Genomic DNA, 21722 nt, shown 5'->3' with positions numbered 1-21722 from the left:
TCTTTGCTGGCACTGATGCATTGTTTATCCAACATCCTTGCCTTGGGTGTCAGAGTTCATATAGGAGTCAGACCCAATGAGTATATCTTGCAGTCTCCACACTGCAAAAATGAAGCATGCAGAGCACATATTTTAGGTCCACATGCCCAGACCCTGTGCAGATCTGACATCTAATATGAGAACATCCGACATGCTCGGGGGTGGAGCCAACTGACAAAAACATACCCACCACCCCGCCAGAGATAGAATACTAATGTCTGCAAAAGGCTAATGTAATAAACAAATGAGCTCAAACATATTTATAAGAGACAGAGAGACATCTGTTAGGTTCATCTGTCAGCTATTTTACTAAGCATTTAGGGGATCCAAAATGAGCTGGAAAAGATTCAGTTATGATTTTCAGTCTAATCTGGGATTAATCTAGAAATACAGTAACATCTCCCTTGCTGCTTTCTCAGAGCTTGTTCTGTGCACCTGAGGACAAGAGATTTGAGATATTATATATTTAGGATGCAACAATTTGAAATCTAATAAGCAAATGGCAATGGGAGGGCAGAGTAGAACTAAGTATATTCATTTCTCATTCAAGTCTGATTTATATCTGAACTCTTTCAAAGCTGCAGTTTCATGATTGCTTTGCAATCATTTTTTTTTTTTTTTGCAAAGCAAAAAATCCAAATACAATAACATAACACGGCAACCGGAAAAAGCAATAGTAACTCTACTGACATACCTAAAAGGGGATATAAGGGAGCTTCTGTTGGAGCTGCAAAAAGAAAGAAGAAAACACCATTCTATTTCAATAAGGCAGAAGATTAAAATGATATAAATGTTATAATGCTGCATATCATATGTATCTTGCTCTTCTCACATGCTAAACAAACATCACATTGCCATCTTGTTTTCATTTTTCGCAAAGTGGTCTTCAAGCAACAAACTTTTGGTATGAAGGACAACAATATTAAAGGAAATAAAAGCCTTCAAAGAACACATTAAATATAACATAGCTCCTCAAATACTTTTTGGGAGTTCTACCCCCTTTTTTGAATTTTGGTCATTTAAGGTTTATGATTTTTCTATTTCCTTCTGAGGAAACTGAACAGTTCAGTGAAAAGAGGTTTGTAGCCGGCATCCCGTTAAGGCTTTGTTCAATTTTAGGTTTTTCTATTTTTTTCCTTAAACTGTTTGATTTTTATGATTTAGTTTATTTCCACAAGATAATATTTCTAGTTGATTACTTCGCATTTCAGGGATTTTCACGGTATTTCATTTGTTTTGTGCAATTTCTTGGTTCCGTGACTGTCTTTTTTCTACTGGCCTCAAATGGAGGAGGCTGATCACATGTGTTGCCTGGCTGTAGAGACCGATACAGGAGAGACATGTTGTGGTTCGAGGACCCGACCCCCGCAATGTGGAATGAATACACAAGGACACGTGATATAAGGTTAATGGGCAAGAAAAGGCCACAACTTTATTGATTACAGCAGTGATAAGGTATTGGCTTAGGCATTGGATGTCTAAAACAAGGGGGTTTATTCACCAGTAGGTGGAGCCTGTTGATGCTAATCCAACTATAGGCTCTCCCCTGATGTCACCGCGAGTCGTGCCATGGCCTCCCGCCAAGCAGGCATCGGACAGAGTACACGACCGCCGGATTCCTTTAACGGAATACCCAAAAATTGAAGGCATAGGCGATGGCCACACCTAGCTCTTCGACACACCACAACACATTATTCCAATGCCTAACCTACCCACCAATACCACGAAAGTTGTGACGATTGCTACGAGGTAGGCGAAGAAACCAAAAAGCCTAATGTCAAATGGAAAAATTCCTACCAGGCCCTCTAGACAACCAGGGCGACCAACCTAAGGTCCATAGCAAGGCCAAGGAACTAAGACCCTGAGCTTGAAGGGAGTGGAGGGTGGGTGACTCACGACAAGACGATGGAGAGGAGAATGAGGCCGAGGAGCGGCTGGCGCTGCAGCACATAGGCTGCTGAACACGCCCCCTCGGAGGCACCTGGTTGGGTGCCTGCCGATGGGCGTGGGCGCCAGCCAGGTGAGTGGGGGAGACAGGGGGCTACCGCCCCCTGCTAGGGGCGGAGCTCGGGCTCCCGCCCACAACCACTCCCCTCTCTTCCAGGGAGGAGAGACATGTTTTGTTGCAGCTGGGGCAGATGAACGCGTCCGGTTGTGCTGCTGCAGGTGCACCATGACATTTATTTTCTCTGTGCTCCTCCCGGCGGTCTTTCCTTCTCTAGTCACTGCTGTGGATATATGACCTGACTGTCTGTCTCCAGGCACTAAAAGCCACCACAAATCTCAGTCCCTGTAGCTCTCCAGCAGTTTGACTTTAACCTCAAAGGCACACCCATTCCTTTGTCCCCTGAGAGAGACGGACGCCAACAACAGAATTGGCTCCCGTCTACATTTGCATAAAGCTTCATTTGTACATATTCCCTCCCATAATACTTATTTCCTGTGGCCAGTTATAAATATGTCAATTGTTAACTAATAATAATAACAATATTTCTCCAATTTTTTGTAATCCAGTATTTTCCAAATATTTGTAATCCAATATTTTCCAATATTTTTAGGCTGATGGACAGAAATTTGGCTTTTGCACATGCATGTGTATTGTAGAATGACGGCAACATCAAGTGATATTTATTTATTATTTATATTAGGTTACCTTTTCTTCAAGGAGGACACATTTTTTTCTAAGGGTGGGGGGAGTATATGTTTTTCCTCATATCCATTTTATCTCAGAGCAGCCCTTGGAAGTAGAGGTGACTGATCCACGTTCACCTAGTGAGCTTCATAGCTCAGTTTGAGTTTGAACCTGGGTCCCCAGTAGACCATAACAGCACAGATATTGCTCTCTGGTTCATCAACGCGGATTGCTAGGTTGATGGCTACTAGCAACAAGGTCTATAACTTATGGAATGCCTCACCCCCAAACCACTACATGTGGCCTTGTTCCTAATGATTTCTTTCAGGCTTGTTTATTTCTATCTGCCTTTTATTAATCGATATGTCCTGATGATGTTTTGCTGCTTATTTTAAGGGGTTGTAATGTGGATTTCAACTTGGAAATTTGTATATTTGTTATGCTTATTTTGACATCACTTTGTACGATGCCTTGTGGGGGCAACTGCCCTGAAAAATAGTTTGTTAAAGTTTTAATAAATACACTCAGCTGCATTTGTGAACTAGCCCCAAAACTTTTATTTGAGCCATCCAGTAATAACACATGAAGTTAGGCACAGGCAGCCCTATACCTGCCAGCATGTTGCACAGAAATGTATGGATTGCCCTGCACTGTTTTTTGTTCTGTTGGCAATAATTTTGCACACATTTTTATTAGGATTCATAGGAACTAGAAATGTATTTTATAAGGAGTGGGGAAATAATTCAGCATGCATGAGTTACTTACCTTTTGCTTTTGAAATAAATTATTTGTAAGGTTAAGCAAGTATTAAATGCCTAACAAAAGACAGTTCTTAACTTCTCACCCATAAAAAATTAATGTTAAGGGCATTTCATTTCCCAAATTTCTAGAGTGTCTGAAAAAGCTTAGGGATTCTTTGCCTCAAGTACCTTTAAGCTAATTTTAAATTCTAATCCTTCATCTGAGAAATTATAGAGGAACTGTGAAGTTACCATTAAACGAGTGATGAACATACTTTTATATCCCCCGGAATAATTTCTTTATTACAATTTATATTTTATTGCACCAGGGTGAAGTTTTGACCTTCACATATTGTAATTAAGGTCCAAAAATGTCAAACACCTGGAGCATCATATAAAATAGAGTGTAGCACTTTTCAAAGTATTTTCAAGTTTAGAATCTTACCAACCCAAAATTATAATTATGAGCTACAATTTAGCCAAAGTTGAGGCATTTTCAAACCCATTTGTTTAATTAAAAGATTTATAAGCCACTTGATTTAAAAAAAAACAACCCAAACACCTCTCCAAGTGGCTTACAAGTAAAATCAGAGACTTTAGTGAGAGAGATCAGATGTTTAATACTCCTTAAAATCAACAGAGATAAAAAGTCCCTAAATTTAGTTGGATTGTGCCCTATACTTTTATTTTAGGAATATATAGAATCGTAGAGTCGGAAGGGAGCCTGAGGATCATCTACTCCAACCCTCTGCAATGTAGAAGATCAAATCTGCAACCTTGCCCTATGGAGCCAAGGTGAGGGTGAGATCTAGAATTGCAGAATTTCCCAAGGGGACAGGCTCCTCCAGGAAGTGACGGCGAGGCACACATGAGCAAACAGGTTCTTATCACAGTACTTGCTTGTGGGCTTCCCACAGACATCTGGTTGGCCCTGTGAGAACGCAGTGCTGGAATAGACAGCGCTTTCATCTGATCTAGTGAGGTTCTTCTAATGTTCTTAGGGGTTTCCTCCTCTTTTTGGAGATTTGTCTTCATCTCTCCCCATGATATTCAGCACAATTGTCAGCACTCACCAGGAAGCAAGATGGCTAATTTGAAAGGCAGAGGTAGCCAGTAGAGCTCAGTTATGATCTCTTGCTGGAGAAGGTGAGGTGATGGCAGCTGGATACCTGGGAAGAAAACAGGCAAACTGCAGCCACCTGCTCCCCTGATGTCTGTCTTCCCTTACTGGTTTCCCTCTTCTTTCCCCACACCCTGGCAATCTTTTGAAGCTCTACATCCTTCCTTTTCCTCCTGCAGTAGCCTACTGGGCTGGAGAAAGACCTTCTGCATCCAAACCAGGTCTTTTCCTGGGTGCAGCTCACTGCCCAAGTTGAGTCTTCAGCTCTCGAGCCAAAGGGGAGAATTGGGTGACTTGTGGGTTAAGAATCAAATTTTCTTTCATGGGAATTCTCCTATGAATTCTGAAGCAAGTTTCCATTGTCAAGCATATGTGACTTAGAAGTGTGTTCTGCTGAAATCAATGGCTCTTAAAAGATTGCTTAAAAGGAATATTGAAGAATGGTGTGGATACCATATGTAATTTAGAAACAAGTTACATTTATTGATACATGCTTTTAGTTGCAAGATTTGTGTCCTTGTATACACAGTGATGTACCTAACAGCAACCTAAAATATATCAAACGGAACGAGAAAGAGGAGCTGGCGACTTACTCCTGGCAATCGAATGAGGCAACAATCAGAACAGCTGCTCTGGTGGTATGGATTCATAACTCAGGTTGCAAAGTCTCCACATGCAAGAGAACAAGTGACTTGGAATGATTGCCTGCAGGGGCACTTTCCCTCTCTTGCCTATGAGAAGAAGCACTCACTGTGCGCACTGAGCGCTTCCCACATCCCACAGAGCAGGCGGATAATTCTCTTTCATACCTAAGAATGGGAAGCCTCTGTGCATGGGGCTCTGGAACTCAGCACATGTATTTCTTTACACTCCGGGTCACTGATTACCTTTCTTCATCATCTCTTCCATTTTTCCAGCTTTAAAAAGGCAAGAAAGCCCACCAAGGGAGGCATGTTTGGTTTGCTCAGTGCTCAAATTTAAATCTAAATAGCGCAAATCAATGCTTATTAAAGAGGAAGAGATACAATTATTCTTAGCAATGCTTCCCTCTGTTCATGTTTCCTTTGCATACATTTTTGGAATATTTAGCAAAATATTACAGAATTCTCCCCCCGCCCAATAAGGAATATGCATAGAATTAAGATCTTGGGTTCACTTGGAGTAGTTCTCTGGATCATGGTTGTAAACTAATTTGGAGTTGCTTTTAACTGGGGTGTCATGAAGGTCTTCTGCCTCTGAAGAACCTGCTTCAGAAAGGCAAAAAAGAGAAAGAGCCATTCTCTTTGTCTCTCTTTGATATTTTCCCAAAGAGTAAGGTTACCAGATGTCCCTTTTTCCCAGGGACACTCCCCGGATTTACAGCTTTATCAGCATTCACATGTACATTGCAAACAAGTGTCCCCGGATTCATAGCAAAAAATCTGATAACCTTACCATAGCTGTGCTTCGGCTAATAGCATGCTGTCAAATGAAGGCACCCAGGAGCAGTGAGAGTACAGCGAGAGGGAAAAGTATTGGATCCCCTGCTAAATTTGCCCATTTGCCCTCTGACAAAGCCATTTGGTATTTTAAATATTTGTAAGTTGCTTTTATTAGAAAATACATAGATAAAAGTGATGAACAAATGCAGCAAATAATTAAAGCAACATTGACAACATGATCTATGGACTTAACCACTCCTGTAGTGAACTTCATTAGCTGAATTTTAAATTGACTTCTGCTGCTGTGACAATTCATAGGCCATCTAGTGACCTCTTTTGGAAACGGAGTGTTTTATTAGATACCTTTTAAGTGGAGCTTTTAAAACTTAGAGCAAATGGAGTCTATTCGTTCCTGTGGACTTAGGAAACATTTTGGATGGCTCTGATATTTGTTGAATAAGTGGTTCTGCTTTGGTTGTATTCCATTTAATAGCAATTGGGAATAGGGATATAAAGTCGGTCCATAGAGGAATATCAACTACTCCAATATCTGGAAGGAGTTAAAGCGTCTTCCTGGAGAATAAGTAGTAGAATGAGGTGCAATTTTTATAAAAAGTGAATAGAGGAATGTAATTGGGGTGGGCAACCATAACAATGGTGTGACAAGTGAACCTTTTCTGAAACTCGGTCTATTGGGAAAAGAAATCAGTGCTAACATTTAATCAAAACGATTAATTAGATAATCAAATGAGCACTATTATGTTGATTTCTGCATATTAAACCATCTGTGCAAGAGCAGGTCAAGCTGCTTTTTCCCCTGGCTTGTTGGCAACCTTTGCCGCAGCCTTGTCTGCTATGTTTTCTAGGCTTTGGAGAATCAGCGAGGCTCTGCTTCTCTTTCTCCACAAATGAAACCCTCAGTTCCTCCTCTTGCCCACAAGCAGGGCTCCTCTCCTCTCTTTGCCCCTTTGTTCTCCTTGGAAAAGAGCCAACAGATCCTTCTTCCCATGTGGTGCCCTGTGCAAAAGTTGTTGACCAGTTCTTTTTTCCCTTTTTTTAAGCATCTCCACAGCTTGCTTCCTGCCCTAAAAGAAACTGACTTTAAAAAGATAGGCAGCGACCGCAACAGCATCAGGGGTACCTTTGGGTCACACCCCACACACCCCGCCTTGAGTCATTTGTTGTTCTCCTAGCTCTGAAATAAACTGTCTTCCCCTCCCCTTTAAACCTGACACAATCCTGATTATAAATACATGAAGATTGCCACACTGAGTGTCACACATCCCTTTGCTTTTGTCTACTCTTAACAAAATAGAAGATTCTTATTTGGATTAATAAAAAAAGTAGACTTTATACAATATACAAAGAGCAGGAATTTTATGGACGTGCAGAATTTACAACCTTTTAAGATTATATCGATTGATGGGAAATGCCAAGAAACATGCAATGATATATCTCAGTGCCAAGAGAAAGGTAGAAATCATAAAGCATTTGTGGTGTTTGAAATGTCCCTGAGGCTGCCACATACCTTTCACTTGTTCCAAATCTATAAACTAAATTTAAATGGAAAAAACCAATATTGACTCCCTCTACACCTCTACTCAAAAGGAAGTCCCAGTGAGTTCATGGGGCGTTCTCATAGGTATAGGATTACAGCCTAAATTGGACTTGATGCTTTGTGGTTCAATGCAGCTATTTAGAATGCATCCCAGATACCTTGGAGGCAGAACAGAACTTGTTTGAATGATATCGATGGAGTTCTAGATAGGACAGTTAATCTAGTCATTTCAAGTATCAATCCCTCTTCCCAGGGAACTCAGAATTGTGAGGAGCTTACTAGCAACTCTCAACAAACTACAATTCCAGAATCATTTGGGGGAAGCCAGGACTGTTTAAAGAGGTGATACTGCCCTTAATATATAGTACAGGGGAGCCTTAATGGAGCTTGTCATGCAGGTGTGAGAAAATCTGCATTTGTTGCAATTCATTCTTCTACACAATTATGCAAATCACAAGTCCTTAGCATCTGCTCATCTTCATGCTAGATGGACTCTTGAGTAGAGTGGGGAGGTCATGGCAGATCTTTTCAACCAAGAAGCTCAATAACAAACAGCTTGCGTTTTGCCAAACATATGGGAACAAAGCCTGAAACTGATCCTTCAGTATGGAAGAACAACACAATCACATCTTTAATAATTTTGCATCTTTTATGTCTATCAATCAGCTATGCGTCTCCTCAAGTACTAATAATGTCTACAACTACAAATGAATATGGAAGAGTAAGATTTTAAATGAAAATAACTCTTACCTCCTTGTTCACACAACTGTTGGGCTAAGGCATCCTTGAATATAACTTGGCCCCTGTGAGTAGCTGTTGCCCTGGAAATATAAAGAGAAAAAACTTAAATAATGTAGAAAGCTCAGTTGTGGTACAAAATAGTTGATTTAGGTTACAGAAAATATGGGTTTGCCAAGAGCAATATGGGTTTGCCAAGATGGTAAGATACACATCACTATACACATTTCAGACAAATACCTCTCCACACATCGGCAATCACTCGAAAGCAATTAGAGTGGTACCTTGGTTCCCGAACAGCTTAGTTGTCGAACAAATTGGCTCCTCAGTGCCACAAACCCAGAAGTAAGTGTTCCGGTTTGCAAACGTTTTTTGGAAGCCAGAAGTCCGACTTGAGTGCAGGAAGCTCCTGCAGCCAATTGGAAGCAGCGCCTTGGTTTCTGAAAGGACTCCCGGAACAGATTAAGTTCGAGAACCAAGGTTACCGCTGTATTTAAGTAGAGACCGCAGCACAGATAGTCATTTGAACATGCTATCTGTGTTTTTTTCACTGAACAAAAAGCTACTTAATGCATGTTCTAGCTAAATGAACACGAATTCTTAAAACGAACATATTCCTAAAAATAAAAGAAACTGACTATTCAGCTAATATCAATATTTAAAACCAGTGTTAGTAAGTGAGATATGAAAGCTAGGAGCTAAATGGCACCTCAAACCTAGGTTATGGGCACAACAACGGAATGTCTATGTGTGTTTTTTTATAACAAGAATACAAAGCTGAAAATTAATGAACTGTAGCTAAAATATTATGTTCATTTTTCACATGGTCTAGTTCTTCCCCACCCCCTAATATTCTTAAGAGGGTCTCTTCTTCAGTCTTCAGAAGGTAGCTGGAAGTGGGGAGGCAGAAAAAGCTCCTCCTTTCCTTCCACTCTGCAGATTTAATCTTAAATCTTAGGTGCAGTACTGTGCCCAGAGCTCAGAAACTGCTTGCGCTAATGAGATTCCCTGTCGCAAAATGTGCCTAGAATAATGGGAGTTTCGAACGCTGTTTAAAACCTGACACACCATCTCAAGATGGACATCTGTCACTGAATACAAAAAAGAAGATAATCAGTGTATGAAAAGTGCATGTGAGTGGGGTGAAGGGAAAATATATTCTGCTTGGTTAGTGGGCTGCAAATCAGCACAACTATGTTTTTCACATTCAAATTATCATGTGATTTGAATTTTCCATTCTTTGTTCATTCTTTTCATTTAATGAATGTAGCACCTTAGACACTGTTACAAAACTTCCGTGCTGGTTGTGCCTGCAACAGAAGGTAAAGAGAAGGGCAGGGCAGGGATGATAAACACGCGCAGAAACAGGTTGAAAACAGACTTTGGTCATCTTGATTTCAGTTTACATTAATTTGGCTTCCTCTGGCCAGGGACACACTGATATTACTGGCACAGCCTGATTGCTAATCATGGAAATGCCTAGACTGTCTGCTGGGTGGCCTGGGAGGAAGAATAATGGCTGGCAACAGATGGTGTAAGCTGATTTTATACCACTTGCTACCACCAACTTGGGGTAAAGCACGGCATCCCTCTACAAATCAAGGCTGTGACTCAGGATTCCCTGTGGTTGCAGAGAAAAAAATTAGTACATGAGAAGCACAAACCTGGATTTCCATACTGCTTCCACTGGAGTAGTGAACCTGGGCCAAATGCCTCTCTACGCCTCTCTACCTGGCCACCAGGACTCTCCCCAAACCACTACCAGACTCCTCACTGATTTGAGCATCCTGGAGTATATTTTTTGCCTGACTAATTTGATAATACCTTTTGCTTGCCTTGACGTAGAATAGAGAGAAGTGTGGAGAAGCTACTGTACAAAGATAAAATTTACATTTACAGCTTTGCCTACGTTTGTCTCTGGCTCTGCCCCCCACCCCAGCATGTGGCCCCTGGAAGGTTTCCCAAGAGGGAAAATGGCCCTTGGGCTGAAAAAGTTTGCCCATTCCTCGTTTCCTGTATGGCACTTAATCTATTGAATTGTGCCATAGTATTGGGCTTGGGTACCTGCATAGGTGTACAGTGCACACTGGCCTGAGAAATTAGGGTGTTAATTCATGGAAATGGACTTAGGAACATAGGAAGCTGAGTCAAACTATTGGTCCATCTAGCACAGGGATGGGGAAATTGTGGTGCTTCCGACATCATCTTTGACCATTGGCCATGCTTGCTGGGGCTGAGGGGAGTTGAAGTCCAACAACATCTAGAGGTTCACAGGTTCCTGATCCTTGATTTAGCCCTGTTTTGATAGCGCTGACTTGCAGCTTGGAGATGTTGGGACCCTTTTGCCTGCAAGCCATGTGATCTACCACAGAGCTACAGCCCCTTCCAAAGGAAAGTGGAAAAGAATATTTGTTTCCCCAATTAGCTGAAAGGAGTCTTTGAAGAGGATTATGAATGTAAATCAGCACAACTCGTCTTTTGCTTCTTTGAAATGCAGTAGGTACAACGTACACCTCCAGATGCCACAGTGCTGTCATAATTGAGTGCTTAATCGTCAGAGGTCTAATTCTCCTTTGATTCACGGAGCTAACTCCCAGTGACACAAAATGGAATGTGCATTCATGTGCAAAAAAAGAGGAAAACAACTTCATTAGTGATCATTCAGCTATCAGAAGACATGGTAAAAACAAAGAAAAAACATTTGGGATTATTTGGTTATAAGATGTTCCAGGAGCAACCATGTGGGAAACAGAGATTTGGCTACATTTCTTCCTATATACATAAAAATATAAGGCTGTCATTGTGCAGCCCTTATTGAAGGATTTGTAGTGCTGCAACACAATTGTGGATTTGCATAAAATCAGGATTCGGTAGGAGAAGGCCGGTTGCACAACAGCAGGACCCTGAGGGGAGGAAAGTGGTGGTGTAAAACAATGGCGGAAGTTTGAGTAAAGTAGGAATGGAAAGAACTGAGAGGAAAATGATGGTTTTAAACAACTGAAGATTTGAGTAAAGTACCTTCACACAATGGAATATTTGAGGGCTCTGCATGCTTTATCTTTAAAAACATGAGGCAGCTGAGGAATGCAAGAAGGAGATGTTTGAGTACAGTGAGAAGGGAGGGATACTAAAAGGGTGCAATGGCTGTTTTAAACAATGGCAGAAGTTTTAGTAAAGCTGTGGTGGAGGATCACTGAGAGGAAATGGCTGTTTTAAACAACAGGTTTGAGCAGGGATGCAAAAATACTGAGAGGAGAAAAGTGGCTGTTTAAAACATTGACAGAGGTTTGAGTAAGAAGGGAGTAACTGAGGGGAGGGGGAAGTGGCAGTTTCAAATAAGGTTTGAGCACAGCAAGAAGGGAGTTGGGAATGGTTTTGTTGTGTTAGATTTTTGTTATTAGCTTCTGTGTTGCACCCATCTCTGCTATTTCTGTGGGATAACCATTCTCTGCTGCTATATGTTGGTGGCATTGAAAAAAAAAACAGGTATAAAATTAGAATTATTGGCATCCAGAAATTCTTACTTTATATCTATTTTTTCCCCTTTTCACCAACAATTTCTCTTCGGTAAAACTGTTTAAAAAACAACAACCCCTCAAATTCTTAATTTTTTTTTATTGAAACTTTTCAGCATATAATACAACAAAAAACAGATTAATCTAAATAAAAGAGAAATCAACAAAAAAGATCTTAACCCTTGTCTCACATTAAAGGAAATGGACCCTCCCAGCTCTCACCAGGGAAGTTTTCCTTTATTTTCCCACTTTCCCATCCTGGAAAGTCTTTCCTTCCCTGCTTCTCACACAGGGTCTTTCACCTCCCATCTATCACCTTCCTGTGTGTACCCTCATTAACGCAGAGTAAAAGGACCATTAGGTCCAGTCGTGGACGACTCTGGGGTCGCGGTGTTCATCTCGCTTTATTGGCCGATGTACAGCTTCCGGGTCATGTGGCCAGCATGACTAAGCCGCTTCTGGAGAACCAGAGCAGCGCACAGAAACGCCGTTTACCTTCCCGATGGAGCGGTACCTATTTATCTACTTGCACTTCGTGCTTTCGAACTGCTAGGTTGGCAGGATCAGGGACTGAGCAACGGGAGCTCACCCCATCGCGGGGATTTGATCCGCCGACCTTCTGATCGGCAAGTCCTAGGCTCTGTGGTTTAAGCCACAGCACCACCTGCGTCCCTTTAACCCAGAGTAGATGACCTCAAAAAACAAAGCCAAACACAAGCAAAAGTAGATAAAAGAAGAGAAAAAGAAAACACAAGAAATAAAATCACAAGAAATAAAAAGAGAGAGGAGAGAGAGAAAATTAAAGAGGACTTCTGATTCTCCATCTATCAATTATATCATTATCATCAGAGTGTTCACTCCAGAATGGTATCCAGCTGTATTCCAAGGTAACATCCAGCTATTCTTCAATCTGCTGGGTGGTCTTTTCCCAGTCTTCAAACATCTCAAGTTCATTCATTTTCCTTTCCATACAAAAAATCCAAAGTGGCCCTTCAATTGTTATTATCGCTAGATGTTATTCAAACCCAGTTCCTTAACTTCCCACCCCATTTCCTGTTGGCCATGATTTTCCATCATAATTTAGAAAATTCCTTCCATGCTTCTTCCACCCTTTTTCCAGAATAATTGCCAGAGGCTTGATGACTTTTTCCTCTGAATTCAACTTGTACACAGGATCCTCTCTCTCTCAGCTCTGCCGCTGCCATCTCAAGATGTTTTTAATGTCTCTGTCCATGGTTTCATTCCACTTCTCCAGCATCACAACTCCATTGTTTGTCTGTTTCACTCCTCCAGAAATTCTCCATTCCATCATCTGCTACCATTCTACTCTTATGTTCTGGCAGATCTTGAGCAGTAATATTCCCCAAAGGTTTTTGCTCTAATCTTTCTCTGATCCACAATTACTTTGACTGAAAATTTTATACCTGAGTTCTGTAAATGTACCCCAATAAGCTGTGGGATTTGAGATTTGCGTTCCAAATCCATTTGCAGATTGAGATAATGCTATACAATGTAATAAAAATGCAGTTTTCCACTACAGAAGCAATACAAGGGGAAGATTATGAGCAACTGCTTGGTTTATCCATACTGGCAGAAACATTGCATGGTTGCTGATGTGCACACTATCTAACTTTAAAAGCACACTGATTTCATTACCAGCACATTATGTTCTTTCATGTCATTATTAGAAGGATTAGTCACAGCATCTGAGCATCAAAAAGAAAACATTAGCCAACCGTATTTGATTACTAGAATTAATACCACTTTCAAAAAATGCAAATAACAATATTCTAAAAATTACCCTTCACCAGAAGTAATCTTTGTTAGTATTTAAAATACTGTTTTCAGTCCTCTGAGGGGGAGCAAAGTGCAACTTTCTTTTCTTTTCTTTTTCAGATGTACACCTTGTGGTGTGATGAAAGCAGCTCAACATCTCACTGTGACATTTCCCCCCATCAATATTCACTATCATAGGAATATTGGTGCATAGGAAGTACAAATGAAGATAAAGACATGTGTTCACATGTGAAAACAGAACATATTACCCTTTCACTTAAAAAGACATAGGTTCATTCCAACAAAATTGAACAAGCTTTGTAAGTGTTATGCTCTCATAACATTTTGCATGATTACAGCTCACATGCAAGTTCTCTTTGAGAGTTCATTTTAAATGTATCTATTAATTTCCAGGTTCAAGATGTGTGTAATGGTTATATGGGGTTGCTCGTGTGTAAGTTGCCGCCACTCCTGGCTAGATAGCCTGGTTAAACCTTTCCTGGCTGGACAGCCCTTCACTTCGTGGCTGTTCAGTTGCTAGCAGAATCCGTCAGTGGGCGTTTCTTGAACTTCTTCCAGCAAAGAAGTTCTTTGACGCCAAGTCTACGCCTACTTTCCCTGTGTGGAAGTCTTTTGCGCAGGGTGGGTGTGGGTAGCGGAGGACCTGTGCTCTCCCCACTGGTCTCCAGCGAAGAGTCCTGGAGCCCCCTCTCCGATTCCCCCATCCGCCCCCCTTTATCCCTGGTGTTACGCTGATTTCCTTCCCCAGCCGATTAGTTCCCTCTCTCCCTGCTGGGCCCTTCTCTGGCATCACTTGGGCGCCCTGCCTCCACTTCTGGCTCCGATGTCAGTTCCCTGACAATGTGTAAGACATCACCACCACAAACTGCAACACAAAGTTTTGCATAAGACAGCTATGTCCAGGGCTAAATGACTGATGCTGCATGATATCATCAAGAAAGCTTCCTATGCATCCCTCATACTCTATCACTGGTTAAATCTCTCCCCTTTTATTAATATGGGATTGTCTTGGCATCCGTCTTCCTCAAGAGACAATGGAGTGCCAGTGGAGTCAAATCACTGCATTAGCAGCACTGAAGTGACATCCCTGGGGTACAAACCTGGGCAGCGTGTCTGGAGCTCCTGGGACGCCCAGATGACAAGACTCACTGATGTAGTCCGAAGGAAAACAGAGCAAGACATTTGGCACCAGCTTGGCTGCAGGAGTTGCTGGAAGGAGGCATACAAGGGTGTAAGGGGAGGCGTACAAGGGTGTAAGGGGAGGCATACTACCTCTGGTGGACAACAGGTTGTGCTCCTTCTGGGGTACTTTGTCCACCTGTGGTTCCCACCCTGCACTCAGCTCTCAGCTCTCAGCTGTCACTCCTAGAAGCTGTCAGCAACTTATACCAATGGTTTCAGAGAGACTTTGTTTTACTGGCTGAGTTTTACCGCCTTGGCTGTGAGTCCTGGAAGAACTATTCCTTGCCTTGCAGACCTTTTCCTACCTGGCCTGGGCAGGGGCAGGGCCCTATTTGATTCCAGCTGCGAAAGCTGAGGCTGCTGAGAAGACTGCTTGACACTTTTGCATCTTTGGAAATTGTTTGATTTGGTTGTGTACTTTTGATGTTCTATTGTTTATGACTACTGTTTGTACTTACGTGATTATTATTTTTAATGTTGTAAGCTGCCTTGGGCAAAGTTTGAACTATGGAAAGGTGGTATACAAACAAAATTATGTATGCATAATTGAGACCTAACTAGAAAACAAGTTTTCACATCTATAAGGCTCCAGCAACATCCACTATATAGCTCACAGCTGGCGTTATATTGCCCACTGTTTTTGGTTTATGTATAACTGGGGAGACTTATTATTAGCATTATGTCTTTAGGAGAGGACTCCTGTCGTGGTAATGAGTACATACGTTAGGTGGATTCTCTAAACGGAAGAACATATGCTTGACAAATCCCAATAGTCATGAAAAGGACAAGCTATTGTGAATTCCAGACCAAAGACTACATGCCAGGAAATTTCAATGCCAGCTGTTAACAGGAGTACAGCACAAAGAGGTATATATTTCATATTTTATTTAAATTTTGTTGAATCAGAAGATAACTTTTAAGTGCGTCTATAAAAAGAAAGGGAACTTAATGGGCTCAAGTGAGGCAGGTGATCTCTATTTCACATCTTTATTTATTTCTTCAGGGCTTCAAAATTTCTCCTGACTCTCTCTAATGCATGTTATTACCTGTGTTGTGTTCCGACCCATGTACATGACACACTCTTTCTATGCCAATAAAGGAGATTTATTGATTGGTGGTATGGCTTACAATCCATAAAGAAGGCTGATCGCCGAAGAATTGATGCTTTTGAATTATGGTGCTGGAGGAGACTCTTGAGAATCCCATGGACTGCAAGAAGATCAAACCTATCCATTCTTAAGGAAATCAGCCCTGAGTGCTCACTGGAAGGACAGATTGTGAAGCTGAGGCTCCAATACTTTGGCCACCTCATGAGAAGAGAAGACTCCCTGGAAAAGACCCTGATGTTGGGAAAGATGGAGGGCACAAGGAGAAGGGGATTACAGAGGACGAGATGGTTGGACAGTGTTCTCGAAGCTACCAGCATGAGTTTGACCAAACTGCGGGAGGCAGTGGAAGACAGGAGTGCCTGGCGTGCTCTGGTCCATGGGGTCACGAAGAGTCGGACACGACTAAATGACTAAACAACAACAACATGGCTTACAATGTGAGCATGTATGCATTTCAATTGGGTTTACTCCCAGATACTTAAACAGGATTGCAGTGTTGATATCTGTATTTTCCTGCAGCAGAAAGGAAGTTGTTCATCTATTACACATGTTGTGCAGACTCACTCGGCAATTCATTAAGAGATTGTGTGCTTAAGGGACATAAGAAGAATCTTATAGGAACAAAGCAAAGGCCCATCTAGTCCAGGATCCTGCTCTTACAGTGGCCAACCAGATGCCCCGGGAAGTCCATAAGCAGGGCCTGAGTACAACTGCACTCTTCCCAATTGTGATTCCCGGCAACTGATATACAGAGGTGTGCTGCCTTCAATACTGGAGGTAGAAAATAGCCATTGTGCCCAGTATCCATTGACAGCCTTATATTCTATGAATTTATAATTCTCTTTTAAAGCAGTCCAAACTGGCAGCCATCAATACATACTGTGGGAGTGAATTGTCCTTTAACCTTCCTGCTCCTATCCTAGAGATATATTTTCTCTAGATAAAATATATGGAGAAGCAGCAGCACATGCTATCTATCTGGAATAACCAGAGACATCTAAATTCGTAATTAAATTTTTTTTGGGGGGGGGGGTGGAATTGGTTGGGAAAGATTTGCTTTTCCATTCTGCCTGCAAAGAGTCCCATGGAACAGTTTTGCAAACTGTTAGATGAAGTGGAGTTGCTGCAACAAAAGATATCAAATAGCGTATTTGATATCTGACACTGCATTCTACTGCTTTGGGTAGCATTTGAAGACATCCCTGTAGCTGCAGATAAAACTGCAGTTTGAGCTAAAGCAATTAGCAGGTGAAATGTCCATGCTGTGAAATGGTTCACTTGCAAATCAAGCTGCTGTTCAAGGCAAACAGGAAAACTAGACTGGGGTGCTGTTGTTGTTTCCTAACCATCTGACAACAGCGCTCAAATAATTTGTTTTATGGTGGGCTAGAGGTTCTTAAGAATTCCTGGGTAAAATACATTAAATACATGCAAAGTAGTATTAAATTATGATGTTCGTTGCTAAATATTTACTCACCTCACCTCACCCCAGCCCTGTATTTTAAATTGGGAAATATGGCTGATAATGGTTTCTGCTTTCACCTGGGCTGCGGAAGACATTTGCTTAGCATTAAAGCTCTGGCGTGAAACTGTTTTTATAAGAACATCAGAAGGGCCTTTTTAGATCAGACAGTCACCAAGGGCCCATCTACTTCCGTATGCTGTATATACCAGTGGGCAGCCAGTGGCCTCTGGAAAGCCTAAACCTCATGCATGAAGGTAACAGCTCTCCCTAACATCTGGTATTCAAGGGGAGAAGTGTTCAAAGTCAGCAAGTGCTGCTTAGCTATCACTGCTAAAAACCTTTGTAAAACCTATTTTCCTTCCTTTCCCAACCCTCTGCTTTCCCACGGTCTACCCTTTTTGGACAGGGTGGTCATCGAGAGAAAGGAAAAACTCCAGGTGTCCCCAAATAAGGATTTGTTCCAAATGCATTGGGCTTGGAATAAATTTCTTTCAAGCACTTTGTCCCCCCTTTCCCATTCTTGCAGTTAGTCTACTTTATAGTCTGTAAGCCTACAGAAAGCATTAGTACAAGTTCACTTACTTTCTATGCAGCACCTAGCATTTGGTGTGCTTTATAAAAACTGTTAGGGATGCGGGTGGCGCTGTGGGTTAAACCACAGAGCCTAGGGCTTGCCGATCAGAAGGTCGGCGGTTCGAATCCCCGCGACGGGGTGAGCTCCCGTTGCTCAGTCCGTGCTCCTGCCAACCTAGCAGTTCGAAAGCACATCAAAGGGCAAGTAGATAAATAGGTACCACTCCGGTGGGAGGGTAAACGGCGTTTCCGTGTGCTGCTCTGGTTCGCCAGAAGCGGCTTAGTCCTGCTGGCCACATGACCTGGAAGCTGTACGCCGGCTCCCTCGGCCAATAAAGTGAGAGGAGTGCCCCAGAGTCGGTCACAACTGGAACTAATAGTCAGGGGTTCCTTTACCTTTTAGCTATAAAAACTGTTATCCAGCCTATCTAAGATAGTGGGCACTGTCACATCTGGTGGCAGTGAATTTCATGTTAACCCCTGAACACCATGAAATATCACCTCCTCTGATTCTGAAGATGCAGCTGATCCATTTCACTGAATGAGCCTGAGTTCTAATAATATGAAAAGAGACATCTCTTCATACCCACTCTTCCCTTGCCTTTTCTTTTTGGCATAAAGGCAGGATGTAACATAAGGTAACATTCTCAGGGCTGCATCTAGACTAAGTTGGTTGCACCTAGTTCCCGCTAAAATCAATGGGACTTAACTTAGTTGTGGTTAACTTTTCATCCTGATTTCAACGTGACTAACTTACAGCACATTCCTAATTGACTCAGCTATACAGCTGCAAATAAAACATTTTAAATGTGCTGTAAAGTACAATATACAAATGTGACACTAGATGGTGACAGTGAGCAATGCCAAATTCAATCTATTTTTCAAAAGGTTTTTGCATTTTCACACCTTTTTTTATATGTGTGTAGATTCCACCTATGTCTACTCAGAAGTAAGTCATATTGAATTCAGTGGCGCTTATACCCAGGTGAGGTAGGAATGCAGCCTTTGTCAGAATCCAGCCCTCAAATTTTATTAACTGAATAAATGTGCATGCAAGCGTTTAGTACAGCCTTGTATTTAATCACCAGCTTCGTAACCATAGGTGACAAGGAACTGCATGCAGGTGAGATGCATTTAGGTGCTGCAGGGGAGAGACAGAGATGCTATGCCTTCTTCTGTGCCTAGCACAGAAACCAATTTTTCCATCCCTTTCCTGCCAGTCTATTATTATTATTTTGTATCTTTCTTAAAGTTACAATAATAAATTTCTTATATTTTTATCCTGTCCTTTCTCTAAGCAGCTTAGGAGGGCCTTCATGTTTTTTCTCTTCCCAACCATGTCCTAACCTCATAATGTGTTGTGAGTTAGGAAGCATGAATAATACTGACTGGCTCAAGGTCAGCATAAGCTTTATGGCTGAGCAGAGGTTTTAATCCAAATCTTCCCAGCCTTCTCTTAGGCCCACTCTATATCTGCCACATTATTAACAGCAGCAACAATAGGCCACACAAGCTGCTAATCAATTAATTTTTTCATTCAACCAAGCCATTATTCCAAATGTACAGGTTCTTCCCAGCAATATGTACCGTATATATCGTGTTAAGAGAGATGGAGAAACAAGAAAGGTAAAAGAACAAAAGATGGTTTTAACGCATATGCATTTCTAAAGGAATAATGTTTACAAAAACAAAATAGAATCATAGAATCATAGAATCATAGAGCTGGAAGAGACCACAAGGGCCATTGAGTCCAACCCCCTGCCAAGCAGGAAACACCATCAGAGCACTCCTGACATATGGTTGTCAAGCCTCTGCTTAAAGACCTCCAAAGAAGGAGACTCCACCACACTCCTTGGCAGCAAATTCCACTGTCGAACAGCTCTTCCTGTCAGGAAGTTCTTCCTAATGTTTAGGTGGAATCTTCTTTCTTGTAGTTTGGATCCATTGCTCCGTATCTGCTTCTCTGGAGCAGCAGAAAACAACCTTTCTCCCTCCTCTATGTGACATCCTTTTATATATTTGAACATGGCTATCATATCACCCCTTAACCTCCTCTTCTCCAGGCTAAACATGCTCAGCTCCCTTAGCTGTTCCTTGCATTTGGGGGAAAGTCAAGGCTCTGAAGCCTATGCACAGTGTCTTATAGACAGTAAACTATAGGCTCTCTGGCATTAAACCTCCAGAGGCACTACAGAGAGACCTCTCATCCCTTTGCCAGGTCATTTGGACCTGGACCTGTGCCAAAGTAGCATGTTGGTTACTGAACTGAAAGCTGTACATAATCAGGGCATGGGTTTCATTTACAGCCTGGAATTGCTTGAGCGGTGTTGGCTAATCTTTGTCGCTCCTCCCTTATCCATGGGAGAGGAAGTGTAGCAGCAGAAAAAGCATTTGTTGCAGCACAAAGTATTTTGCTAGATCTTTGACTAGTGATGTGGCAGTCTCTGAGGGTTTGTTGCAACAAATATGACTCGCAGCAGCCCCAAGGCTGTTCTAAACTCTGCCACTGGCTCTTTTGTCTCCTAGGTGTGCCAGGACAGGTGGCTCAAATATCATATTGCCTCCTCCATTCCCTTAGCTGTACCGAACAGGGCATGAAAGGTGATTGAATTATTCTCCCCCCCCCCCAGGTTCTTCATTTCAGCAAAATTACTGACAATAATTGGCACTTGCGAAAGATTAAGGAGGAACAACCAAAGATGGCTACAGGAGGTTTTGCAAACAGTTATATCTGCCTTATTATGTGTACAACAAAACAAACGACAGACTCTCACCTAAAATATCATGAGTTCCCAAGGCCAGTATGTTTAAGAGATATACAAACATTGCTTCAGTCTTGAAGAACAAAGAGCTATTACATAGTAAATCCAACTCAACCATCTGGAGTGGGATCTAAAGATTAATACCATAGCTAAGGATGCATGTTTGTCAGAGCTGTAATGGATTTTCCAACTTATACAAAATTCTCCATGACTTTTCGCAGCTGAGAGCATGGAAAGCTGCCCAGGTATGTGTGGGAGCTAAAACAGTAAGAATGCTTATAATATCATTAATGCTATTTTCCTGGGTAAGGAGGCCCCAGTGATTCTATGATATTTCCTGTATATTGGAATGAAATACAGATATAGCTGGCAAAATACCTGGCTGGTGCTCTGGAAGGAGCTGTGGAAGGAAGACAGCTCTGATTAGGAAGCAAGCAGTAGTCTTCCTCCACCAATATTCCCACATGCTTTTTAGATTTATTTATTTTTTTAATGATAATATGGCATTGACAACTGTTGCTTGCTAGTTAAGGCAATGAAGGTGAATAGGTTTTACATTTTACCTATCTTTTGTGGGACTTTAAAATGTATGATTTTTTCCCCTATGGCTCTTAATAAATTTACCCTGAAAAACCAATTGCACTACTTTCATCTGAAGCAGCAGAGACAAACACACAATAGGATTACCCATGTGGGAATTTGGCTAGCGTACTTAGCCTTAGTCATTGCTTGGCCAAAAAACTGAATGAAGTTTTGTGGATGAAACTAAAGTAAGTTTTTAGTGCTAACAATTTCAGGAGAGTTCTGAAAATCATGGGAATCAGAACACTATGGGGGCGGGGGCTATGTGAATACATGGATTTCATTTCTGTGCTCCTTCTGGATTTTGGACTTAAGTCATATATCAAATCTTCTTAAAATGGGAAACTCAGGATTTCTAAGAAACCAAATACATCAAAGGAATTAAGAATAGCACTCAATAAGGTTTCAAATAAAATATCCAAGATTAGTGGCTATATTATTTTAAAACTGATTTTAAAAAACAAACAAACATAGGTACTGTACATACAG

The 21722-nt window shown here is 41.6% G+C and overlaps 1 protein-coding gene across 4 annotated transcripts in view; it reads right to left on the bottom strand.

Annotated features, from left to right (window-relative positions):
* The window catches only part of RELN (reelin), a 311282-nt gene that overhangs the window by 180719 nt on the left and 108841 nt on the right, over nt 1-21722 (bottom strand). For all 4 annotated transcript variants that reach the window (XM_083701222.1, XM_083701221.1, XM_083701223.1 and 1 more), the window contains 2 exons: nt 8261-8331; nt 734-766 (listed from right to left, as the gene is read on the bottom strand). In XM_083701222.1, coding sequence (XP_083557348.1) covers nt 734-766; nt 8261-8331 — 104 coding nt within the window. The remainder of the gene's footprint in view (nt 1-733; nt 767-8260; nt 8332-21722) is intronic.

Source organism: Podarcis gaigeae, assembly GCF_964106915.1.
Source record: "Podarcis gaigeae genome assembly, chromosome: 10".
NCBI classification, from domain to species: Eukaryota; Metazoa; Chordata; class Lepidosauria; order Squamata; family Lacertidae; genus Podarcis; species Podarcis gaigeae.
Note: the sequence above shows the minus strand (reverse complement) of the source record. Positions and strands in the feature narration are given on the sequence as shown.